Source organism: Lytechinus pictus, chromosome 2, assembly GCF_037042905.1.
Source record: "Lytechinus pictus isolate F3 Inbred chromosome 2, Lp3.0, whole genome shotgun sequence".
Taxonomy (NCBI): domain Eukaryota; kingdom Metazoa; phylum Echinodermata; class Echinoidea; order Temnopleuroida; family Toxopneustidae; genus Lytechinus; species Lytechinus pictus.
In genome coordinates, this window is record NC_087246.1 from 9,281,073 (window position 1) to 9,303,472 (window position 22,400).

General features: G+C 36.0%; 1 protein-coding gene across 1 annotated transcript; it reads left to right on the forward strand.

The window, feature by feature from the left end:
• Nucleotides 1-58: 58 nt before the first annotated feature.
• Nucleotides 59-21,592, forward strand: LOC129254856 (uncharacterized). Its single transcript, XM_054893393.2, has 20 exons — nt 59-387; nt 1,106-1,344; nt 3,658-4,041; nt 4,617-4,740; nt 5,137-5,311; nt 6,730-6,914; nt 7,379-7,534; nt 7,961-8,125; nt 8,496-8,623; nt 10,607-10,978; nt 12,381-12,558; nt 13,256-13,492; nt 14,254-14,391; nt 15,081-15,237; nt 15,667-15,921; nt 16,397-16,566; nt 17,301-17,543; nt 18,643-18,798; nt 19,210-19,413; nt 20,328-21,592. The coding sequence occupies exons 1-20, from the start codon at nt 133-135 to the stop codon at nt 20,376-20,378; spliced, it is 3,972 nt and encodes a 1,323-aa protein (XP_054749368.2). The 5' UTR covers nt 59-132; the 3' UTR covers nt 20,379-21,592.
• The last annotated feature ends 808 nt before the right edge of the window (nt 21,593-22,400 follow it).

The following is a 22,400-nucleotide window of genomic DNA, read 5'->3' on the forward strand; positions in this document are numbered from 1 at the left end:
GAGTAAGGGAAATTCATGTTTTTTTTACATGAACATACATGACTTGAAACATAGAACTTCAAACTTCTGTGCAGTGTTCACCAAGTACAATCCATTTACCAAGAAACTGATTTTATGGAAACCTGAATCACTATGGCATTGAACGCTGATGACCTGATGAGCTCTTACCGGCCGTACAGTCATCACTGGCTAGACACTGCCATCCAGGAAACATTATTACCAGGATCACCATGGCATCAGATCTATGATAGGTTAAGCCAGGTCCTCGCCAAGAGGATCCAACCAGAGTTGACTGATAGAGATAAAAGAGCAGCCATCTTTGATATGCTTGGGTCAGGATTCCTTCAGAAGTACCTCAGCAAATGGATGTGGGACAAACCCACAAAGGTTTGTGCTATTAAGATTTTAGTCTAAATTATATTTTCTGGATATGTACAAACACACATTTATTTTTTAATATTAGCAATTAGATTTGAACTAATCTGTACACTATTCAATAGCACATATCTCTTGATAGCATAATCTGACAATTGCAGCGACATGTTACGGTTTAGAAATTTAAGGGTGATTTTAACAGCTTAATGACAGTTGAATACTACCCCCTCCATCATGTGTTCAGAAGATGGAGACTTAAGTATTACAATTTGTGTTGCATGGCATACCTCACCAATTCATACTTATATAAATGCTATTTTTTGTACTTTGTACACAAAGAAAATTAATACAATAGGCCCTGCAGGTACTTCTCTTTGTCAAGTATGTATAAGAATTATAACAAACAATTTTCATTATATCATTTCAAAGAATTTCAAAAAAATTTATGTTTTTCTCAACAAAGTCACAGATGTGTATTTTGAGTTTTTCTGTTTTAACAGACTGTAGATCACAAGCATTTGAACCTTCAAACCTTGCAATCTACAGTACAGTGACATATCTACCACAACACCTCACTCTCCCACTTGATCTTAAGAACCTTTGCCTGATGGACGCATAGATGTCAAGTAGTATTATTACATCCATGGTACATCCTATTCTTGATAGATCTTGAGAAATTTCGTTAACAAGAACAAAGGTTCATTTTCATATTTTTGTGATGGAACTTTAGGACCGTGAAAGCTGCAGTCCTGAAGAAAGGAAATTAATCCTGCAGGCAACCCAGCTTCTGCTGAAAGAGAAACTAGACCAAGCAGCTACAGACTGTGGTTACCTGGTATCCAAGAATAAGACGGGTGACAGTTCCTCTCTCACCCTATCATCACCATCTCCAGCACCAGTGCAGGTACCAGAAGAAGTGATCGATACCATTTCCCACATGGATGCCGTTTTCAGAGCAGGAATGCACAGGTTATTGGAAATTACATTTTTTTTAAATTGTAATAATCACTTGATAGAGTTCTTAATAGCCTGTAATTCTCATTAAAATATTGATCGGTACTGTTTGAAAATATTTTTCTTTTTATAGTTGTTTTTTCTACTCCAGTCACCCAATATTGACAGGTTGTTGTTTTAGGTTACTACTCTAAAAATCTGTGAGGTCACAAAAATAGTCGCTTTTAGTTTGTCTCTGATAGTAAAGGTCTGAACAAATAAGACTATGTTATCATCATAATCTCTTCCTTGAGTTACAAGATTGCAAGTATATTCAGTCAGTCCGCAAGCCCTGAAAAAGTAGCTTCTTTTATCCAAGTGATATTCATGACTAGAGGGTTTTTGCATAGTTAATGAGCTTGGTGCGAACCAAAACACCTCTTTTTATTCGGCCATTGCTGCTCTAAATATTGACCAAATTTCATGTTTTTGGTATCTTTGTAAAGAAGAAGAATCATTCTTTAAGGTCATGTGTTTGGATTTTTAAAAGAATGTTGTAATATAGGAAAAACTTTTGATCTAAAACATGAAACAAAATATTTTTTTTCATGCAACAAAAGTTGTTGTTTTCACACTAAATTTCTGTTTGGGCACAAATGATTTTTAAATCATGATAAAGCTGAAGATCTAAGCTTTAATATGATATAATTTTTATAAGAAGATGTATTTAAGATGGGTCAGCAGCCAGCTTTTCATAGGCCAAGTACATTTTGCAGCTCAAAAACAAGAATACTGCGCTCTGATTGGTCATAGAGTCCACACACCCACGCAAATTCCAATGTTCCCCACACTGGGCCTCTGCAAGGTCACACTCACCATGTGGTAATCTCTTCAAATTACCCGCGCCTGTTTGTTTTGAAAACAGTATTCAGCCAATCAGAACTCTGGATTTTATGTTACTCAGAAATTTCAGAAATCTCGTCTTGCATCTTGATGGAAAAAGCTGGCTGCTGACCCATCTAAAAGATGCCACATATCAAGAGTGACATTGTAAGAAAGTATAGAGTTTGAGCTTTCTGATGATATAAATAATGTAGGTGCCTAAAACACAAAATGTTGCACAATTTGCAAGTGAAAACAGAGGAAGAAAATTATGTTTGATGCATCTTTTCAGGTAAAAAATTCACTTATTTATCAAAATATTTCATTCAAAAGAAATGACCGATATAAAAGAGTAACATTTACTCTTGCCCATGGTACAAAAATAATCAATATTACTCAAGGAAAAAGTGGTTAAATTCTTTGAGAAAGAAAGTCTCACAATTCACGAGATTTTGCAGGGACATGAATTCAGCCACGAGAGGACTTGGATAAATCTTGCTCATTTGCTCATTAACACAGGGGCTTGCCGACTGACTGTATTGTTTCACCAAAAACTATTAAAGGGGAATCCAACCCAAATAAAAACTTGCTTTTAGAGGAAAAAGGAAAATCAGACAAGTTGATAGGTGAAAGTTTGAACAATATCGGACAAACAATAAGAAAATTATGAATTTTTAAAAGTTGTAAATATTAGTAATCACTTTAATACCTATGGAGATTTCAGATTGTCAACAAATGTGATGTCAAAGTGATGTAAGGCAAGGACTACTCTTCCATGTACTCCAATACATAAAATTACTAAAATTACATTTTTTTCAAATGTTTTACTTCAAATTGTATTTTTCTTTCATGAGGAAATACAACAATGTACTACCTAGGCTATATTTAGATTACAGCCCCAGGGGAATGGGTACTTCGGAGAAAACCACAAATCACTGATAATAAAGTACATGGCCTATGGGAAAGTTGTCCTTGCCTCTTGTCATAATTTACTTACCCAGTTGCCAATTTGAAATTTGCATAGTCTTAGAGATCTCAATTTTAAAACAGCCATAACTTTCTTATTGCTTGTCCGATTTCTTTCAAACTTTCACCATTCTGTTTTATTTATTTTTCTCCTTTCAAACACAACGTATTATGACCAGTGCTGGATTCCCCTTTAATAATATGAATATTTTTAATGCGCCAATATCCATCATGAGTTGATGCTGATGGTCTCGTAAAGAAAATACAAGAAAACAAAATAGAAACTTATACTAAGAAAGATGGGATGAGTTATTTTACTGAAAAAACTTGTTTGAATTGCTAGGTATTATTTAGTGAGATTTTGAAGGTGCTAAACATGAAGTAGTGTGGATGTCCTTATGTGGAAGTTTATTCCATAGGAATGGCCCAGATAGAAATGATCAACACCCAAATTTTCTATGTCTTCTTGTATAATTTATATTTTTATGATTTCTAATATAGATACCTTATGCAAGAAGGAATGACTCTTCCTCCTAGCTCCAGCTCCGATCCATCTCACCCAACCATCAAGTCCCAGCTGACCAATCTTCATGATGTCAAACCTAGTCTCAATCACAGGGAAATCTCTCCTTTATCCACCCCACCATCCAATTTAACCAATAACCATGACAAAGGCTCCACACCCACCACCACTGTCCCGAATTGTTGGGGTCAGACAAGTGACCTTCTTGGAAAGTCACTTTGTGCTATCCTTCGTCGTGACCCTAGTCGCCTGGATGAGGTATGCAGGAGGTTGATGGGTAGACAGCTACCAGGCAGTCTGAGGCATAAGATCTGGAATGAGATTATGCTTAGGAATTACAAAGATACACATCAAGGAGAGAAGTAAGTTCACTCTTGCATTTCTTAAGTTAAAAATAAACTTCCCTTCCCCCTTTCACATATTCTCCATTGTAGTTCTCTTTTATTGATGTAGACTTGACTTGCTGCATGATATTCCTCTGACAAGTCATGAATCTGAGTTTGCCGCTGTTAACCCAGGTGTGATAAGTACTTGCAGGATTGAAATCTTTAGATGCTGTGAATACTTGTTTTAGTACCTACACTGTGCTAAAGTAATAGTATTGAGTAATTTGTTTAGTAGATATTTGTACTAGATAGGTAACTAATTAGTATTATATTTCACCATGTTGATCGATGTTGTCAAGTGATTACTGTTCTTAATTATATTCTTAGGTCTTATTAATTATATATATATAAAATATAATCAATTATATATATAAGTGTTCAGTCGGTTTGGGTCGGTGAAATACCAAACTCAGAATTAAATGAAAGCTCTGAATTCAATGAAATTACATGAATTTTCACCCATAGGGCATTATCAAATGTTTGATGAATATCAATATGCTTTAGTCATGCCATTATTTGTCGCCTTTCCCGTATTTCTTTGATCCACACAGAAGCTCAGAATGGTTTTTGAGACAAAACTTTGCTAAAACAGTGATGAGAGGCAAGGCAGAGCTTGGTATTACCATGACAACCAACTCATCAATTAATGGTCTGCTAGAGACAGCAATACAGGAGGTTTGTCTTCATCAGCTCTTCATATATTTGACTTCATTGTCTATATTTTGCTTGTTTTTCTTTATATTGGAAAGTTTGTGATGCCTTGTATGCATATACTTGTTTTGGGGTATGGTTATTTGTTTTTATATAAAATGGTTTTGAATGGTGTATTAATTTAGATATTTCAATTAATTTGACTTCAACTCTATACAGAACGGACTTTTCACATTCAGTTTGAATTATGACTTTGTGTGTATGTTCTATTGTGAAGGATATTGTAATATAAATTTTTCTTACTTTTCAATTTATACAATTTTGTATACAATTTTTAAAAAGAGGTTTTTAGTACATTGATCTCACTGCTTTCTATTCTGAATTTTACTATTTTCCTACTTTCTTTCATGTTTTTCCCAGAAATATAGTAACACACCATGTTTGTTGAAGCATAGGGGACAGACAATCCCCAAGCATGCCAGGGAAGCCCTCAACATTTTATATGTGTTTGATAGAAGCTACCAACCTTACTTTATCCATTGGCTCTATCCACTTCATCTGGCCCTCATAGAGAAAACTCAAGGAGATACACAAGGTATAAATATTGATAATAGTGATTGCTGACATCATGATAATTGTATTAGTGTTGATAACTACTTATTATCACTGTAATGAGTGTGATGTCTAATGGGAATAGATTTCAATGGAGCACACTTAGTTGAAAATGAAAGATTGTGATGAAAAGAGTGATGATGACAAATGGTGATGTTGATGCAGTGAGGGATCCAGGATTGATCTGTAGCTCACAAGCGGACTTAACTTCTTACAAAGAGATCACCCACCATCATTCACGACTTTCCTGTCAGCAATTTTTGTCTCGCCTGAACGAAGTTCGGTAGAGATCTAATAATCACTTTTCCTGTTGGTCTGTTCGAAAATGTTGTTCAACTTGCTCTCATTTCTCTATTTTTGCATCAATTATGTTTATACTTGGTACATATGATCCTTAGGTAATATCACATGTGTGTTGTTGAGGAAGGTGGGTTCAAAGGTCAACAAGGGGACAAAAGGTCAATCTTTTGTTCGAACTGCTCTCATTTCTTTATTTCTGTATCAGTTATGGTTACACTTGGTACAAATGATTCTTTGGCAATACCACATGTGTGTTCATGAGGACGATGGGGTCAAAGGTTGTCTAACGGTTAAAAGGTCAAATGATATGAGGTCATGTCCATCCCTTTTTCAAGTTTTTGTTCAACTTGCTCTCATTTCTTTATATCGCCATCTTTGGTGTTCATACTAGTACAAATGATCTATGGGAAATACCACACGTGTGTTCTTGAGGATGATAAGCTCAAAGGTCATCTAGGGGTCAAAAGATCATATTGCATCTTTTATTGATCACGAAAGCAGGCGTAACTCGTGATTTCTTGTTTGTCAAGCAAGAAAAAAATGGAGATCATGAGCACTCCATCATCACCCCCATTTGATGGCAGGAAGGGCAGAGGGTTGGGCTCTACTCCCCCCCCCCCTTCCCCCAGAGCTGCTACTGTGATTATGATGGTGTCAGTTGTGATAATCATGTCATGGTGATGATAAAGATTAAAATGACATTGATGATATGGTGATATTATTGATCATGATAACAATGATGACGATGATGATGATGATGATGATGATGATGATGATGATGAAGACGATGATGATGATGATGATGACGATGATGACAAAGACTACGACGATGATGATGATGATCACGATCATGATGACGAAGACGATGATGATGATGATCATGATGATGATGATGTTCTCTCAATTATGATGCTGAAAGGATTGCAGGTCTACTGGTCTTCTTGGGTCAATGAGTGAGTACTGCTTTCTGCTTCAATTAAGTATCCAGAAAATTATTTTGGTATTAAAATGGAAACAAACACCTGTAAAGAACATAATGATAATCTGTCTCTCATGAAATTGAGAGTGATCCCAGGTTTCACTGAACTTATTGTCCCTTAGATGCTGAAGACCTTCCCTATGAACTAGCTCTTCAGCTGCATCTGCTTCGGAGCTACACCTTCCCTCGTTGGTCGGAAATCTTGACTGTGGCACAAGATGTGATGCAGGTCTTAGAGAAAGAAGATCCAGATTTCTTCAACCATCTTGTAAAGTGCAGCAAAACCAACGTCAAGCTTGACCCTAAGGTAAATCGTCAATCTCAATTTTATTTCAATTCATTAGTCCAATTTAAAATATCAGTGTATTCATTTTCTTACATAATATGGTTTAAGAAATATTCATGCGTACACACATCCAATGCTACTAAATTTCTTAGACCACAAGTCCCCAAGTTACATTTTAAAAATAATATATTTTATTTATCCAGAAAAGCAACGTTAACTCTAAGATGACCTTCTAGCAAGCCATTAATTTTTTTCTTGATGATTAGAGCACTAAATGCTGCCACCATATGATTGGCCTTCTAGCAGGCCTATGATAGCCAGCACATGGTCAGACTAGTCATATTTCTAATACCTCTTCAAGAAAATGAGAGAATTCCCATGGTTTTACTGCATAACTCTGTAACGTTGTCAATGATTACTGAACAAACTTACTATTTTTCTATAGAGATGAGAACTAGAATAGTATTTTTTTTTCATTCCTGCAGGATTTCTTTGTGCACCAGATACAGCAAGAGCAACACAAAGCATCATCTCTAACAACTCAAGTCCAGCATGATCCTGCTGCTATGGCAACAGGAAGTAGGGAAGAGAGGGAGATGCTAGCAAGTCCTCTCATGTTTCTCAGGAAATGGCTTGGAGAGGTGAGAGAGTAACACGTTGCTTTTCATCTGTAAGGTTGATACAGTGTTGAAATGGCTCACATAATTCCTAGGAGACAATTTTTCATGTAAACCTATATATCAAATGCAGTGAGAGCTGTCTGCAATGGCCACCGAAGGGAAACGCAAAATGTGGCCTTTATAGACAGGTGACTGCTATGGACAGATCTTATTCACATAATCTGTCTCATTGGAAATCAGTTTTAGTGGTCACTATAGGCAGGTGGCAGCTTTTAGAGAGGTCGCTGTGAACACAGCATTGACTGTATTTGTATATACTGTACAGAATATTAAAACAAAATCATGTGTCTCTTCTTAAACTACTGTATAATTAAAGATTTAAAGTTGCTCAATTAAGTCCCAAATCTCTGAGTGTGCCTGATATATCTTGATTTTATATCACATCAGGGTTTTGTTGGTGTATGCGACACTCAGACTACTCTCTTTATCTGGGACCAGTGTTTTATGAGTGGATGGAATCATCAAGTCCTCTCCAGACTCTGTCTCTCACTCCTTCTGCTGCTCAGAAAAAACTTCATGGATACAGCACAGGACTACCATGTCATGAAACAGGTAATAATATGTTAGAGGGAATGGTAGAAGCTTAGAAATATCATCAATAAAACCACAAGTAAAGACATGTTGAGGACTCAGCAAATCACACTGCTGAGTGCTCCATCACACAAGGTGCTTTGCCTTCTTCTGGCAGTTGAGACAGGGAATGTGAGATAATGACTTAAGCAGTTTTATGCGATGAGTGTATTATACTGTTCATTACATAACATCCATTGATCATCGAATCTGATATCTCTCTGTGTGATGGACATCACCTGTTAGTGTAAACGCCCTAATGGTTTTAAATTCCCTATGAATGCCGGCAATCTGTGATTCATCTCTTATTCCGCTGGCATTATGATTCCCTTGGATTTCTTATTTGCAATAGATATTTGTCAGTGAGCCCTGCAAGCTGTACACCAAGGACATACAAAAAGCCTTCCAACATCTAGAGCATGAGGGTAATTTGACTAGTGTTCCTACTATGAACAGACGTCCAGTGACCAAACCTGAGAGGTAAGAAAATGTATATGTCATATGCAGGCTTGTTTTTGTTGCAAATCTTTATATCTGTTGCAATCATCTTTATAGATTTACTGTAGAATTTATAATGGAAGTATTATGAGTGATTTATGGGTCCTTACTCTTAGCCTTTAATAAGAGGGTCTTGGGTATGAATCGTAATCCAGGCGATAATATCCTTTAGTAAGATCATCAATCCACATTGTGCAGCACTCTACCCAGGTGAGGTGAATGAGTATCTGGCAGGATTTATTCCTTGAATGCTTTATGGCATATATTAGTTTAGCTACAGCCATTGTAATGATCTAATACCATGTGTGTAGCTATGTATGTAGAACATATAGTATTTGCAGGACTATGAAGACTTTAAATATCTTATCTGGAACCAAATTTATTACGAAATGACTTTTTGTAAAATACATGTACTTATGAGAAATGGAAACATTTTATCTTGAGAAGAAAATTTGCATAAATGATAAACAAGGTAGATACTTTGCTGTTGGGTTTTACTAAATTTTATGAATTCTTAAGGCTTCTCTCAAGTAAGGTTATGAAGTTTTAAGGCTTCCATTATACAAGTTTTCATCATAAGGATTTTAATTTCTTCATTTTTAAATGAATATGTTGAATTACTCAAATTATTATTTTTTTACTTTCCGTATAATAGTCCTCTAAATCCTAGTGTGCCCTCTGAGTTGGCTCTAAAAGTGAAAAGACGTTCCCCTCTTAGGCCAGTAAAAACACCCCATGTAGAGTCCCCTTCTCTGTACCCCTCCCCCCAGATGGCTACACCAACTCCTAAACCAAGCCCACTACCTCCTGTAAAAACCATTACTCCAGCAGGGGTGCATGGACGCACCCCTGTTATTACCCCTCCTCCACCCGGACTCCCTCAAGAGGGTAAAGTCTCACCCCCTCTTAGCCTGCATTCTAGTTTGGCATCTGGGTCTTTGCACGGTATCTAAAACAATGCACATTGTACTTGCGTAATTTCAAGCTTGCTCTATCAAACTCTCTGTTGAAGAATTGGGAATACTTCTGTTTGCTTGAGTATCTTAAATTAGTTGAAAAAAATGCTTCTGTGAAATAATTATTCTTTGAAAAAACATTATTTGAGATTATAGTTCTTAATCAATTTTTTTTCAATGAGTATTTGAAAATACAAATGAATGTGTAGTCATATTTCATTCAAATAGATGGCTATACTTAATATTGCCTCTGATTAGATTATAATCTTGAATCATCGTCAAAGTAAAAATCTAGACACTCACAAAAAATGTTTCAATGAAGGCACTAAATATTTACAAAGAGGAAAAAGTGAGTTTGATTAAGAACTTGGTTGTTGCAATTATGTGTACATTCACTTCTTAATTGTTGTATTTATGTTCTAATAAGAATGAATATAAATATTGTTGTTTTGTATTTTTATGTATTGTCATTATGTTGCTCATATGGTGGTGGTGTATCTTATAGAAAGAAGTAAGGCACTCTGTATCACATGCACATGAATGTATTTGTTTATTTGTCTTCTGCTAAAAAAAACTGCTTCTTATTTTGTTGCATTGTTAGTGGGAGCTAATACATGTATGTATTTCTTGTGTGTCTTTTGTATGTGTTCAGCATATTTTGTGAAAGTAATTTGCAACTAGGAATTAAATCATGCCAAAGAAAGAGTCTTCTGCCCACCGTAAAAATCATTTAAAATCATGGTGAATAAATGACAAAAATAAAGAAATTTCTATTTTCATTCCCTTTATAAAACTTCATTCCCCTTTCCCTTATTTGAAAAAAGAGAAAATTTTGAAATTTTTAATTGTTGTATTGAGGTATTGAGTGCCTTTTGCTTCTATTGTTTTTCTTGCAGATTTCATGTCAGTTTGCACTGTATTGTTAATGATATTGGTGACTGTTTGTGTAATACTTTCTTTTCACTGGTGTCTTTACTTTCTTGACTTCTAATTGCACCCTCCAATATAGAAAACCTTCTAGTCCACCTGTGACATTTGACCCATCTCACTATGCACACCTTATCCATAGCATTCCTATTAACATTACTAATAAACCACAAGGGACTGCCCTTCCATTAGCCAAAGCCACTCCTCCTTCCATGGTCTCTCCGACTTCCCAAGCCCCTCCTGTATCTATAGCTCCTCCTACTTCAGTAGCCCCTCCTCCATCCATAGCCACACAGTCCAAAGTATCCCTTCCTATTACAAAGCCACACCCCTTGTCCCAAGCCTCACAAGAGGGAAGTCAGAGACATATACCAAGTATCAGTTCAAGTCATCGAGAGACTGAACCTTCTGGGGATCAAGTTGAGGGTTCTGAAACCAGTCTTCAACATAAAAGGTAAGTGACATCTGGGCAACATTGTAGTCTTGACTTTATGTTCTTTTGAAAACTCAACTAAAATAAAGTGAAACCCTTGTATATGATAATTGGGTTGAGAATTTAAAGAATGATAAATAGTTATTAGAGAGATTTCTTTCCACATATTTCATGCATTTTTGTCTCACCTGCATAGCAGAGTGAGACTATAGGCGCCGCTTTTCCGACGGCGGCGGCGACGGCGGCGGCGGCGGCGGCGTCAACACCAAATCTTAACCTGAGGTTAAGTTTTTGAAATGACAGCATAACTTAGAAAGTATATGGACCTAGTTCATGAAACTTGGCCATAAGGTTAATCAAGTATTACTGAACATCCTGCCTGAGTTTCATGTCACATGACCAAGGTCAAAGGTCATTTAGGGTCAATGAACTTAGACCATGTTGGGGGAATCAACATCAAAATCTTAACCTAAGGTTAAGTTTTTGAAATGTCATCATAACTTAGAAAATATATGGACCTAGTTCATGAAACTTATACATAAGGTTAATCAAGTATCACTGAACATCCTGCGTGAGTTTCACATCACATGACCAAGGTCAAAGGTCATTTAGGGTCAATGAACTTTGGCCGAATGGGGGTATCTGTTGAATTACCATCATAACTTTGAATGTTTATGGATCTGATTCATGAAACTTGGACATAATAGTAATCAAGTATTACTGAACATCCTGTGCAAGTTTCAGGTCACATGATCAAGGTCAAAGGTCATTTAGGGTCAATGAACTTTGGCCAAATTGGGGTATTTGTTGAATTACAGCCATAAATTTGAAAGTGTGTTGGTCTAGTTCATAAAACTTGGACATAATAGTAATCAAGTATCACTGAACATCCTGTGCGAGTTTCAGGTCACATGATCAGGTCAAAGGTCATGTAAGGTCAAAGAACTTTGGCCACGTTGGGGGTATTTGTTGAATTGCCATCATATCTCTATAAGTGTATTGGTCTAGTTCATAAAACGTGGAAATAAGAGTAACCAAGTATCACTGAACATCTTGTGCGAGTTATAGTAGTTTTCAAAATCAGCACTGCTGCTATATTGAATCGTGTGATGCAGGTGAGACGGCCAGAGGCATTCCACTTGTTTGTATATATATTTTGCATTTATTGGGAACTAACAAGTAACAATGAGAAAGCTCTAATAAAGGGCAGTAAACGTACACTTGTTGCTATGGTTCGAGACCATGGTTTACCTCAATTTGAATAAACCCTTTTGTCAAACCATAGCAATTAATAAACATGAATTGAGCCCACTTCCTTGAAACTCTTTCAACCTCCTTTGTGGCTTGTGGTCCTTATAATTAGCTCACTCCTGATATGCACTCTATAATTATTATTAACCCCTCTCCTTTCTTGCTGAGACAGAAAAGATGATTCCCCAGGTCTCCCGTCCTCCTCACCACTGATCGAGGAAGAACCGGTCTGGGTACCCTTTGACACCATGAAGTCAGCAGACCTACCAGAAGCACCTACTCTGAAGGAAGGCTTTGATCTCTACATAGATGCTGTACGTTTCCTGCCAGACAATGCTACCATAGTCAAGGTCTGTTTTTTCAATCGTTTTGTTCATCTTTCTTGTCTTAATGACAAGCCAGGTGACATGAATAGTAAAGAAATATACATGTACTGTGTTGTATTTGTTAAAATTATTATAAAAGTGGCGTAAATAGATGTGGGAGGCATTTCAAGAAAATTGGCAGTGTTGATAATTTAAATGAATTTCTAGGTTTCCAATGGCTAAGAAGCATTGAGCTCTGTTACTATGGTAACTGTCAGAGAAAGACAACTTGTCAGTGCTGACAACTTTCATGAAACAATCCATAGATGAATATAAATAGAGGTATTTGGGTCAATGAAGAATCTATCATTGCACTAGTAGCGTGATCGTTTTATTTTTCATACCAATCTCCACTTCGAGCTACCTGAAATATAACATATAACATCTTGCTGAAAAGCAGTCTTTTGACTGATGCATGTGAATTTAATGTATTCAGTCACATCAATCATGCAATTCATTCACATTCGTAAATTACTAAATTCAATCAATCAATGTAATATGAATTGTTTGTGTATACAACTGATTTTGTTCATGCCAACCCTGAATGCTATTGAATGGGAAATGTCGTTGAGATGGACAACCAGGCAACATCTCACTTGATGACAAAACTTAATATGGTGTAATACACTATTACATGAATTCAGTAAACAAAATATGTCTACATTTTGAATAAAAATCTCAGGTTACAGTCACTGGAAGATTCACGACTGAACACGAGGGTATGCCCTTTGACATTAAGGCCCTGCCTGACCTGACCTCTCTTGGTCGATGTCCAAAGTTCACCTGGAGGGTAAAAATTGCTAAAGGAATATTAGACCAGCTTGTTGAGATACGAGTCTGGACTGTGGATAGATATACCCATCAGGTGGTTGTTCTGGGAGTCTATCTTCTGAAGGTCTACAATGACAAGACCAAAAAGGTGAGTATGGACTAGAGTTATTTGCCCTTTTTTTTATTTTGATAGTACAAGATTGACTAGAAGCTATGATTGTACACTCAACATTATCTAACATGTACACCAACCAATCCATTACCAGACCAACTTTTATGTTGTTTTGAATCACATACCATCCATTGCTTTTGGAGTCGGAATCAATTGTGTACTGTAAAGATTCAGAGAAACATGTAAGTGGGGAAAGGGGGCTAATATTTTCTATACTGTGGGGCCATTTTCCTACTTCTATTCAGGCATGAAAATGTTTGTTCTGAACCCAAAGCAGTATACTGGATCCCTTTTTTGCTACTTACAAGTGCTATTTTTATATATTTGGAGGTGAATACAGGTAGCCCTTTGTCCCCTTGTATTTAGTCTGCAAGTGGACATGGCTTATATCTTTGTGAGCAAGTAAATACCAAAATTGAAATACATAATATTTTATCTCAATCAAAACGATATACTCTTACTGGTATATAGGACTGTTTTGGTCACTGTATTTGATTCAACATGTCCAAGGTGTGGTTCTTGCAGAAGGTGTAGGAATATCTGGAAGATTGATTAAATAATGAAAAGATGGAAGTTTTTTCTTTTTTTTAACTTCAAGAGGGAGGCAATTTTGATAATCGAAAAGCATGAATTCTTTGTATGCAGTTGGTAGAAAAAAATCAAAATCCATTCTGAAATATGAATTTTCTAACAATATGTCTTGAACTGCTTTTTATCTCATCTTTCTTGCTGTTCAGCTAAACATTGGAGGTCATCAGATGCGTCTTAGATCAGGGTATCCAGCATCCCGCCCTCCTATCCTACCGAGATCTCTGGATCATTTACCATCAATTCCAGGCTCCTCTATCCTTCTCAGATTACTACCATGTTCTGAGGTATGTAAAACCACTGATAAAACCAAGAGGGTGGAGAGGAATAGAGTTACGGAAGGATGGTGCAAAGACTTTTGATTAGGATTTTCATTGTTTATTCGTATTAGCTTCACATTATTTTCAGTTGTCTTCTGATCATTCATGCATGGAAAAGTCTTGTGATATTTTCATCATGAAGTCATGGTGTCATGATTCTTGTTGAATGATGTAATTACTTTGTCTGCATACCTTTGGACAGATCAATTTTCCCTAACTTTTTTTAAATATTCATTTGGTCAACAATTTCCCTTGCCTGAACACTTTCATTGACACCTCACATCCCATTGACGATGTGTACAAAATGTTGCAGAACTTTGTCACCTGTCTGAATGATCATGGCAATACCTGATTTTAGTCCTCTTTTTTTGGGGGGGGGAGCTGATGGTATCATAATGATATGATGAAAAGTAGCCCGTATTTACCAAACTATAAACCGTAATTTGAAATAAATTTCTTACAACAAACTAATATTAATTTGAATTTACACAATTCTTAAATCTGTCTATGATGGGAGGTGAAGGAAATGAGTTTCACGGCCAAGCCCTCCTTGGTATGTATAAAGACTGAGAGACGTGTTTGACTTTGGGGCAGTGACTCTCTAGGTGTGAGCAGCTTTATATGTCTCAACCCCTTATTTTATGGTTTTAATGCAGGAATTCATAGATCCATTACCCTACATCAGTGGGTACTATCAGTCTGATCTTAGCAAACCAACAGAATCAGAGATCAATGTGATTGAACATTACAAGGCAAAGCAGGATTGGAAGAAGATGGTTAAAGATTCTGCCTTGGAGCTGGCAAAGAGTGAAGGTAATATATCAAAATTTGTGACAATAGATCTGTCCTTGAATTACCATACCACCTTATTTTCCCTTTGTGAGCTCAAAGTCAAATCCACTCCAGCAAAAAGTTGATTTGAATAAATTGAACAAAATTAAACAGTCAAGTATAATGCTGAAAGTTTCATTAAATTTGTATGTAATGTCAGAAAATTATGGCAGTTTAAAATTTTGCTTATTTTAAAAAAAGAGTTATCTGCGCATCATGGCTGATATACAAATGAGAGATCTGTTGGGTTCACACACTCACGTTATCTTTTTAATCTTTTATATGAATCAAAGAATATTTCATTTTTTCCAGATCTTACAGTAAGGAATGTGAATAATATGGATGTATTACTGTTCATAATTTTCCAGTAATACTCTATAAAGCTCTCTCTCCATTTTTCAATCTCTATAGACGACAGAGAAGCCTCTTTTACTAACGATAATAAACAAGACCCAGACACCAATGATCACCTGAAAGAAAACAAGATGGCTGACTCCTGGTCAAAAATGTCAGATGAAGAGATATTAACATGGATGACAAAGAGACTTGAAGCCAAACACCAACCTGCACAGAAACTGCCTCCATTGCTAGAGATTGAGAGATGTGTGGATTATGAGAGAGATACAGGGGTAGCCATCAAAGTAAGAGCAGCATATGGTTTGCAAGGTATGAAGTATTATGAATTAAATGTATATTTTGTTAAGTTTATGTTTGCATACATGTATATATACGTTTTTCATGTTTTGCCCATTCATTGTTGAAGTTTTTAACCTATAGCATGTCTTCAATGTTATTTGCTCTAGAGTGCTACAGTTATCTAATTAAGATGGAAAGTGCACTACATAAATCAACTGTGTCATTATTATTGAAGAAAAGTCCATGTTTCTTGCATAGCAAATATAACTTTCTAAACCAAAGGGAAAGAGCAAATTTGCAAAGTTTATGTTCTTAGACAATATATACTTGTTTGATTTAAGGACAAGCACAAGCAATTCTGAGCTCTGTTTGGCTCTGATTCATTTAACATTCTTTGATACGGCTAGGGGATGGCAGCTTGATGCCTGATGACAATAAATGAATATCTTTATTTCAAATCTTGCTAATTCCCCCTCTCTCTCTCTATCTCTCCATCTCTCTCTAGCTGAAAAGTGTTACAGCATTGTACTGACCCGAATACTGCCTGGTCCAGTAACATCTCAACCAACCTTAGAGTCTGGGGATAGTAGCCCTAGCAGGTTACTCTCATTCTTGACCAAACAGATGGACCTGGACAGTCTTATGAAGGCACCAAGGTGGAAGGACAAGGCCACGGTAAAGTCCATGTCCAAATTGTTGGCTCTTATTAGACCCCTGATTTGATAATCAAGCCATAATATTATTATTATCATTATTATATTTGTATTTTGTTAACTTTTGGACTCCTGCCATTCACAAGCTTTAAAAAAAAAAAATTTCTACAGGTGTTCCATTTTCCATTTATTTCTATCACTTACAATATTAATTTACTATGCTTATGTATTTGATCTATTTTTTTGTATATACATGTGTATTTCAACTGTACATATTTTTATGTTTTTTAAAGGAAAAGAATAAATGAATTGAATTGAAAATATGTAATGTTAGATAAAATATCATCATATTTCGCATGAATATGGATTTCTTTACCAATGAAATGAATGCTGATAACTGCATGTTAACATCAATGCATGCACTAAAAGTACATAAGTCCACATTAATAATCTCATCACAGTAATCTGAGCCGAGAACCCATGCCTTTCTTGTTCTGAGACTGGCCATCATTTCCTCAATAAATTATGAGCTCTGACTGTGAATCCTTGGTATTCATTTGATGAGAAGCACCCGTCTCTGAGTTAACTGTTAACTGTTACAGAATGACCACTTACTAGTGCTGACAAATATCATTAAATGGTACTCAGTGCTGAAAACTTTGTATTTTTGTCCTTTGTGGTTATTGGGAAAGAAACAATTTGAGTTATTTCAAGCAAATTGTAATTTCTTCTAGTGCTTTGTATTTTCTGTTGCAGGTTTTGCGGCCAGTCTATGATGAACAGTCTGTGCTACTGCTTCAATTCTTCAGCCTTGAGGTGGTTTACAAGGTTGATCCCTCAGGTCGCAGTAAAGGTGTGGTCCATGCTCCAAAGGGAAAAGGTCAGCTGACATTGAATAACTCCTCCTCGAAAGGCTGGGGATTGCTTCCAATCTTTGACAGGAATTGTGTCATTCAAGGAACCTTCATAGTGCCCATCTTTCAGAATGTTAAAGACAAGGTGAGAAGCACTCTGTTTCTTGTTGGTATCCCCCATGTTGTATAATAGAAATTGATATATTACACCAACACACATTTAAGATGATTGAATTATGGTGTGGCTTGCTTTGCATAGTTAAGACTAATTGGAATCAATAGCACTCTTACCCAAGGCAGGGCCCAACAGAAAATGAAATGGATGATGTATCCATCCCATCAATCTGCACTACAAGCAATTTGATAATTTTGTAAAGTATGACTAACATGGCCTTCATGCTGTATTCCAGGGGGGGGAGGGCTCAAATTATAACATGATACCTACTTGCCGCGCCAAAGTCGCGGGCTCTGGAACTAAATCTTGGTCTTAAGACATGGGTCTCTAAAACGGCTCTTGGATCAACGATTGGTAAAAATGCAATGCTCTGGAACTGACCACATGAAATTGGGGGTCTCCAGATCTCATTAGATAGTAGGCGAAATTGGTAGTGGCTACGCGTCTTGCGAGATTGAATATCGTGCTAGTGCAGGCTAACTGCTTGAGCGAGGAGCTTCGCCAGCCTGGCGCTATGGCTCTGCACCAATTGAGCTCGCTGCTCCGACTGGCTGAGTAGTTCATAATGGAACGAGAACTCACAAATTTGAGGGTCTCTGGAATGGGAAAAAATAGGAATTTCTATTCAAATGCTCTGGAACGGAAATTTAGGCTGGAAATGGAGGTCTCAACCATGATACATATGTATCATACATTTATACTAAGTACATCCCCCCCCCCCTCCCCCAGGAAATTATGTTTACAGTATAAACAGGAGGTTCTGAAAATTATATGATTCAGGATTATTATGTGCTTCATAATGTGTGAAACATTGGTGACTGGAATCACCATATGATTTTGCCCCTCACAAAATGATACATCATCGCAGTGTTCATCAAACAGTAGAAAATGATTTGATCAAGATACTTTATATTATTTGTATGATTGATTTTGATACATTATATTATTTGTATGATTTATTTTGAACCGTTATATCCCTGTATTCATCTTAATATATAACTATATGCCACAAATATAAAAATCTAATGAAGTTAATAACACCATTCAATTTCCCCCTCCTTGACTGTAGCCATACCTGAAGGGTTTGATGGATTCTCCTAGCCTAGAATCTTGGATGAGGGTCTCTGTAGAGAAGAAACTGATCAAGGTTCACCCTAGTCATCCCTCGGCCATCGTCTCCATCTGGGATGGTCACTTCTATCAGGGACAGAATATACCCCTACCGGTAAGCAGTTCATCATTGTCTTTCAACTTCTATCAGATTGAGCATGTCAAATTGCCCATAGGAGTACTGTTTATTGATAAATAGCATTGTCATATACAACTATGCAAGTTTGCCCCATTTTCAGAAGTATTTGATGTAAAAAAAAATGTCAAAAATGTCATTTTGATTATGATGAATCGACCAAGGTGATAAATACATGTACATGTATTGTATGTAATAAAGAAGTTTTGCACTTCTTTATTTTTTTTCTACTTGTGTATGTCCAATCACCATAATCGTGACAGTAACAGTTGATGAATATGCTGAATAAGTAAAACATTTTGAAACTTTCTGTATGCCTACATAAAGAGTAAATGGAATATGTATTGAGGTGCCTTCATATTATGCTTTTCTTCATTATATCACATACAGAGAAGAGACTATTTTCTCCACATTGCTGGTGATTTCAACAAGTTCTCAGGAACCTCTCAGGATAAGACTGGCCATCCCTTGAATCAGATCATCCTTCGAAGCCTGCCCTCAGCAGTCCGTTCAGAAGGAACAAGAAGTGAACGGTACCTCAAAGAAAAGCAGAACTTTGAAGAATTCATGCACAACATTGCTACAGAGTTGGTGGTATGTGTTCCCCTATAGAAGGTTCAGAGGATTTAGGATTCACTGTTAAAGATGTTTATAATCATTTGTAATTTCACATTTGATTTCTGTATGAGTATGATTCTTCCCTATCATTACTTTTATTTCATGGCTGCATTTTATGTACATTAACATGTTATCTATTGGAGTCAGGTGATACCTATTGAAAGCCTATGGGAATAACATAACACAGAAGTCAAGGAGTAAATATCAACATGAAAAAGAGGAATAGATGAAAATCCATATTTCATTCTCCGAAATAGAAATCAAAGCAATAAGTGTTATAAGCTATCCAAATTGTTCCAATAAGTGAAAATCTGTCATAGTATACCTTCGTTACTTATAAGTTTAACAAAGTTATTCAGGGTTTTTGTTCCTTATATTCTACTCCAAGTGGAATGCAGCTCCTTACTACTAAATTTCCTGACTGTCCATAGGAATGACAAATTTTTGCTCATTTGATGGTTCTTTTCCTGCCTTATTAGGCTGAGACAATAGGTGATTTCAAGTTTGGTGTTGGCGTTAGAAGCACAAGTTGGATTGGTTCCCCAGCTCCAAAACCTATTCTGAATTTAGTGATTTATCCAGATCACATTATTGACATCTCAACACCTAGTAAAATTCATCCCTGGACCCGCGGAAGTTTGGTGCTATGCTGACATTAAAATTGACCGAACACCAAACTTGAAATCAACCATTTAGTTTGGTTAGAATTGCAATAGAATTTTTGCGTTGAAATGATACGACATTCAGATTTTCCATTGTAGCATTGTTGATGGGCATCATGGAATCATTCATAGTGAATTGATATCTTTATTATTGACTGATTGCTTCTGTATTTCTTTGATAACTGATTAATGCTATATTCATATAAATTTATATATCTTTATGTGTAGGAAGATGCCCTATTAACAACTGGACAGGCCCCCTTGATGGCAGGCTCATAGGATGTAGAGAGATATCCAACAAGGACCATTATCTAGGAAGAGGTTCATTGACTCTTATCCTTTAGATTAAATTTCTCTCATGAAATCTTAAACCAATTACTTGTCTTTACAATGAAGTTGAAGTACAATGATATGTCTCTTCTACACTTTCAAATATGCACAATGTAAATTAAAAACTGGTCTCTTACCCCTATTTAACAATAAAATTATGTCTCATTTGTCTCATCTCCAAACACAATACAAAGTAACGTTACAATTATCTTGAAATAAGATTTCATCAGAATCTTCAAATACATATACCCAAAAAAGATATGTTTAGTATCATATTACATTTAAGTATTTCTCATTTACTATTCTAAAAACATAAGGGGGAGAAGCTGATTTTAACAAACACAGTTATGTATTCTAAAAACTGGAACCCAAGATAATTTTCTATAAATCTGGAAGTGCTTCACAAAGATAAACCAATTGCATGTGGTAGAAGATGTGTCTACACACTTTGTGAAGCACCCCCCTGGTGTGTGTTTCATAAAGCTTTTCGTAAGTTAAGAACGACTGATGAACCTTTCTTACGTGCTGCATAATCACCAATGAACATTAATGGTGAATATCATTTACCACAAGAAAGGTTCACCAGTCGTTCTTAAAGTCACTCTTAACTTGCGAACAGCTTTATGAAACAGGCCCCCAGGTCAGTAAACTGTAACAGGACTCACCGGATTGACAAAGTAGGATATAGGATGAGAGATGTTTGGTTATAGTCAAAGAAAGTTTGAAATAATACAAGGAGGTAATTTTAAGTATGAGATGGGAAGAGAAGTGACATTGTTCACATTAGTTGATAATTATACTAACTTTTATAGTTTGTATGTGTTACCTATTCAGTAGCTTATGTAATGGCCGATATATCTGATTAGATCTTAACTTGGTCTGTCAAAATATACTCTATGCATGTGTGTGCTACAAAATTCTTTTGAACCGTCCTTGTAAATTGGTTTGAAGATTGTTTTAACTTGAATGAAATCTACAAATTTACTTATTTGCATGTTTGCTATTACTTGTTTATGCTTTGATAATTTCTTGTTCATATTGGATATGAAAGAAAACACCCTTTGTCTATCTTTTCTACATACTGTACTGTACATAACCAATTTGTAAATTGTATTTATTTCAAGATGCAAACCTTGAGCAATAAATGTTTGGATGTTCTTATATATTGTCCACTTGTTTGTGTTTCAAACATTTTCATGATTTTTTTTCTTTGAGATTTCAGAGAGTTTATTATAAACCCCTGAAATTAACCTCTGCATTGATATACTAAGTAGAGATAAAATAAGAGAAAATAATAGAAAAAGAAAACAAACAAGGAAAAATGATGTCTAGAAAAGAAAAGGAGTTATGAGAAAAGAGAGAGATAAGAGAAGCAAATAAAGTGAGATGAGATAAAGCGAGAAAGGACAAAGATTAGAAAAGAAAAGGCAAGACGCTAAGGGTATCCCTATTACGAAAGGGGGTGGGATAGGAAGAAAGAGAGAAAGGCATGACAATTTTAGAGGCTAGCTGAAGCAGAGAGGGAGAAGGAACAAAACAACAAAATAAATACTATCATAAATAATGACAACTTTTTAACTTTTATTCATCAGAACATGATACAATTATCAATACAATGATATGAAAATTTGAATTTCATACATGTACATAGAGAGGTACTTGGCTGAAAACCTGATTAGAGTTGTATTATGTGGTCTTACAAATCCCTTCATAATTTACAACATTAATTATGATTCTAGAGGGTAAAAATTTGGGAAGAGAATATTTGAAGAGTTTAGACTGATTTGTATTCTCATGCTGCAATTTACTGTGGGGGGGGGGGGGTGAGGAGGGGGATGGTAATGACTCAAGAACTATTCTCTTCCATTGATTCTTATTTGTGTTAACATGAAAATGCTGGTGTATTCATACCTAAGCAGTGGCAACAGGTTGATTTATATCTACATACCAAACGTTTCTTTCCCAAATGGC

Excerpts from the sequence above, each read along its gene's own strand:
- LOC129254856 (XM_054893393.2), top strand. The coding sequence starts at position 133 with ATGGCATTGAACGCTGATGACCTGATGAGCTCTTACCGGCCGTACAGT. Across the intron at positions 10,979-12,380 it reads ACCAGTCTTCAACATAAAAG|AAAAGATGATTCCCCAGGTC; the intron begins GTAAGTGACATC and ends TTGCTGAGACAG. Across the intron at positions 18,799-19,209 it reads GACAGAATATACCCCTACCG|AGAAGAGACTATTTTCTCCA; the intron begins GTAAGCAGTTCA and ends TATCACATACAG.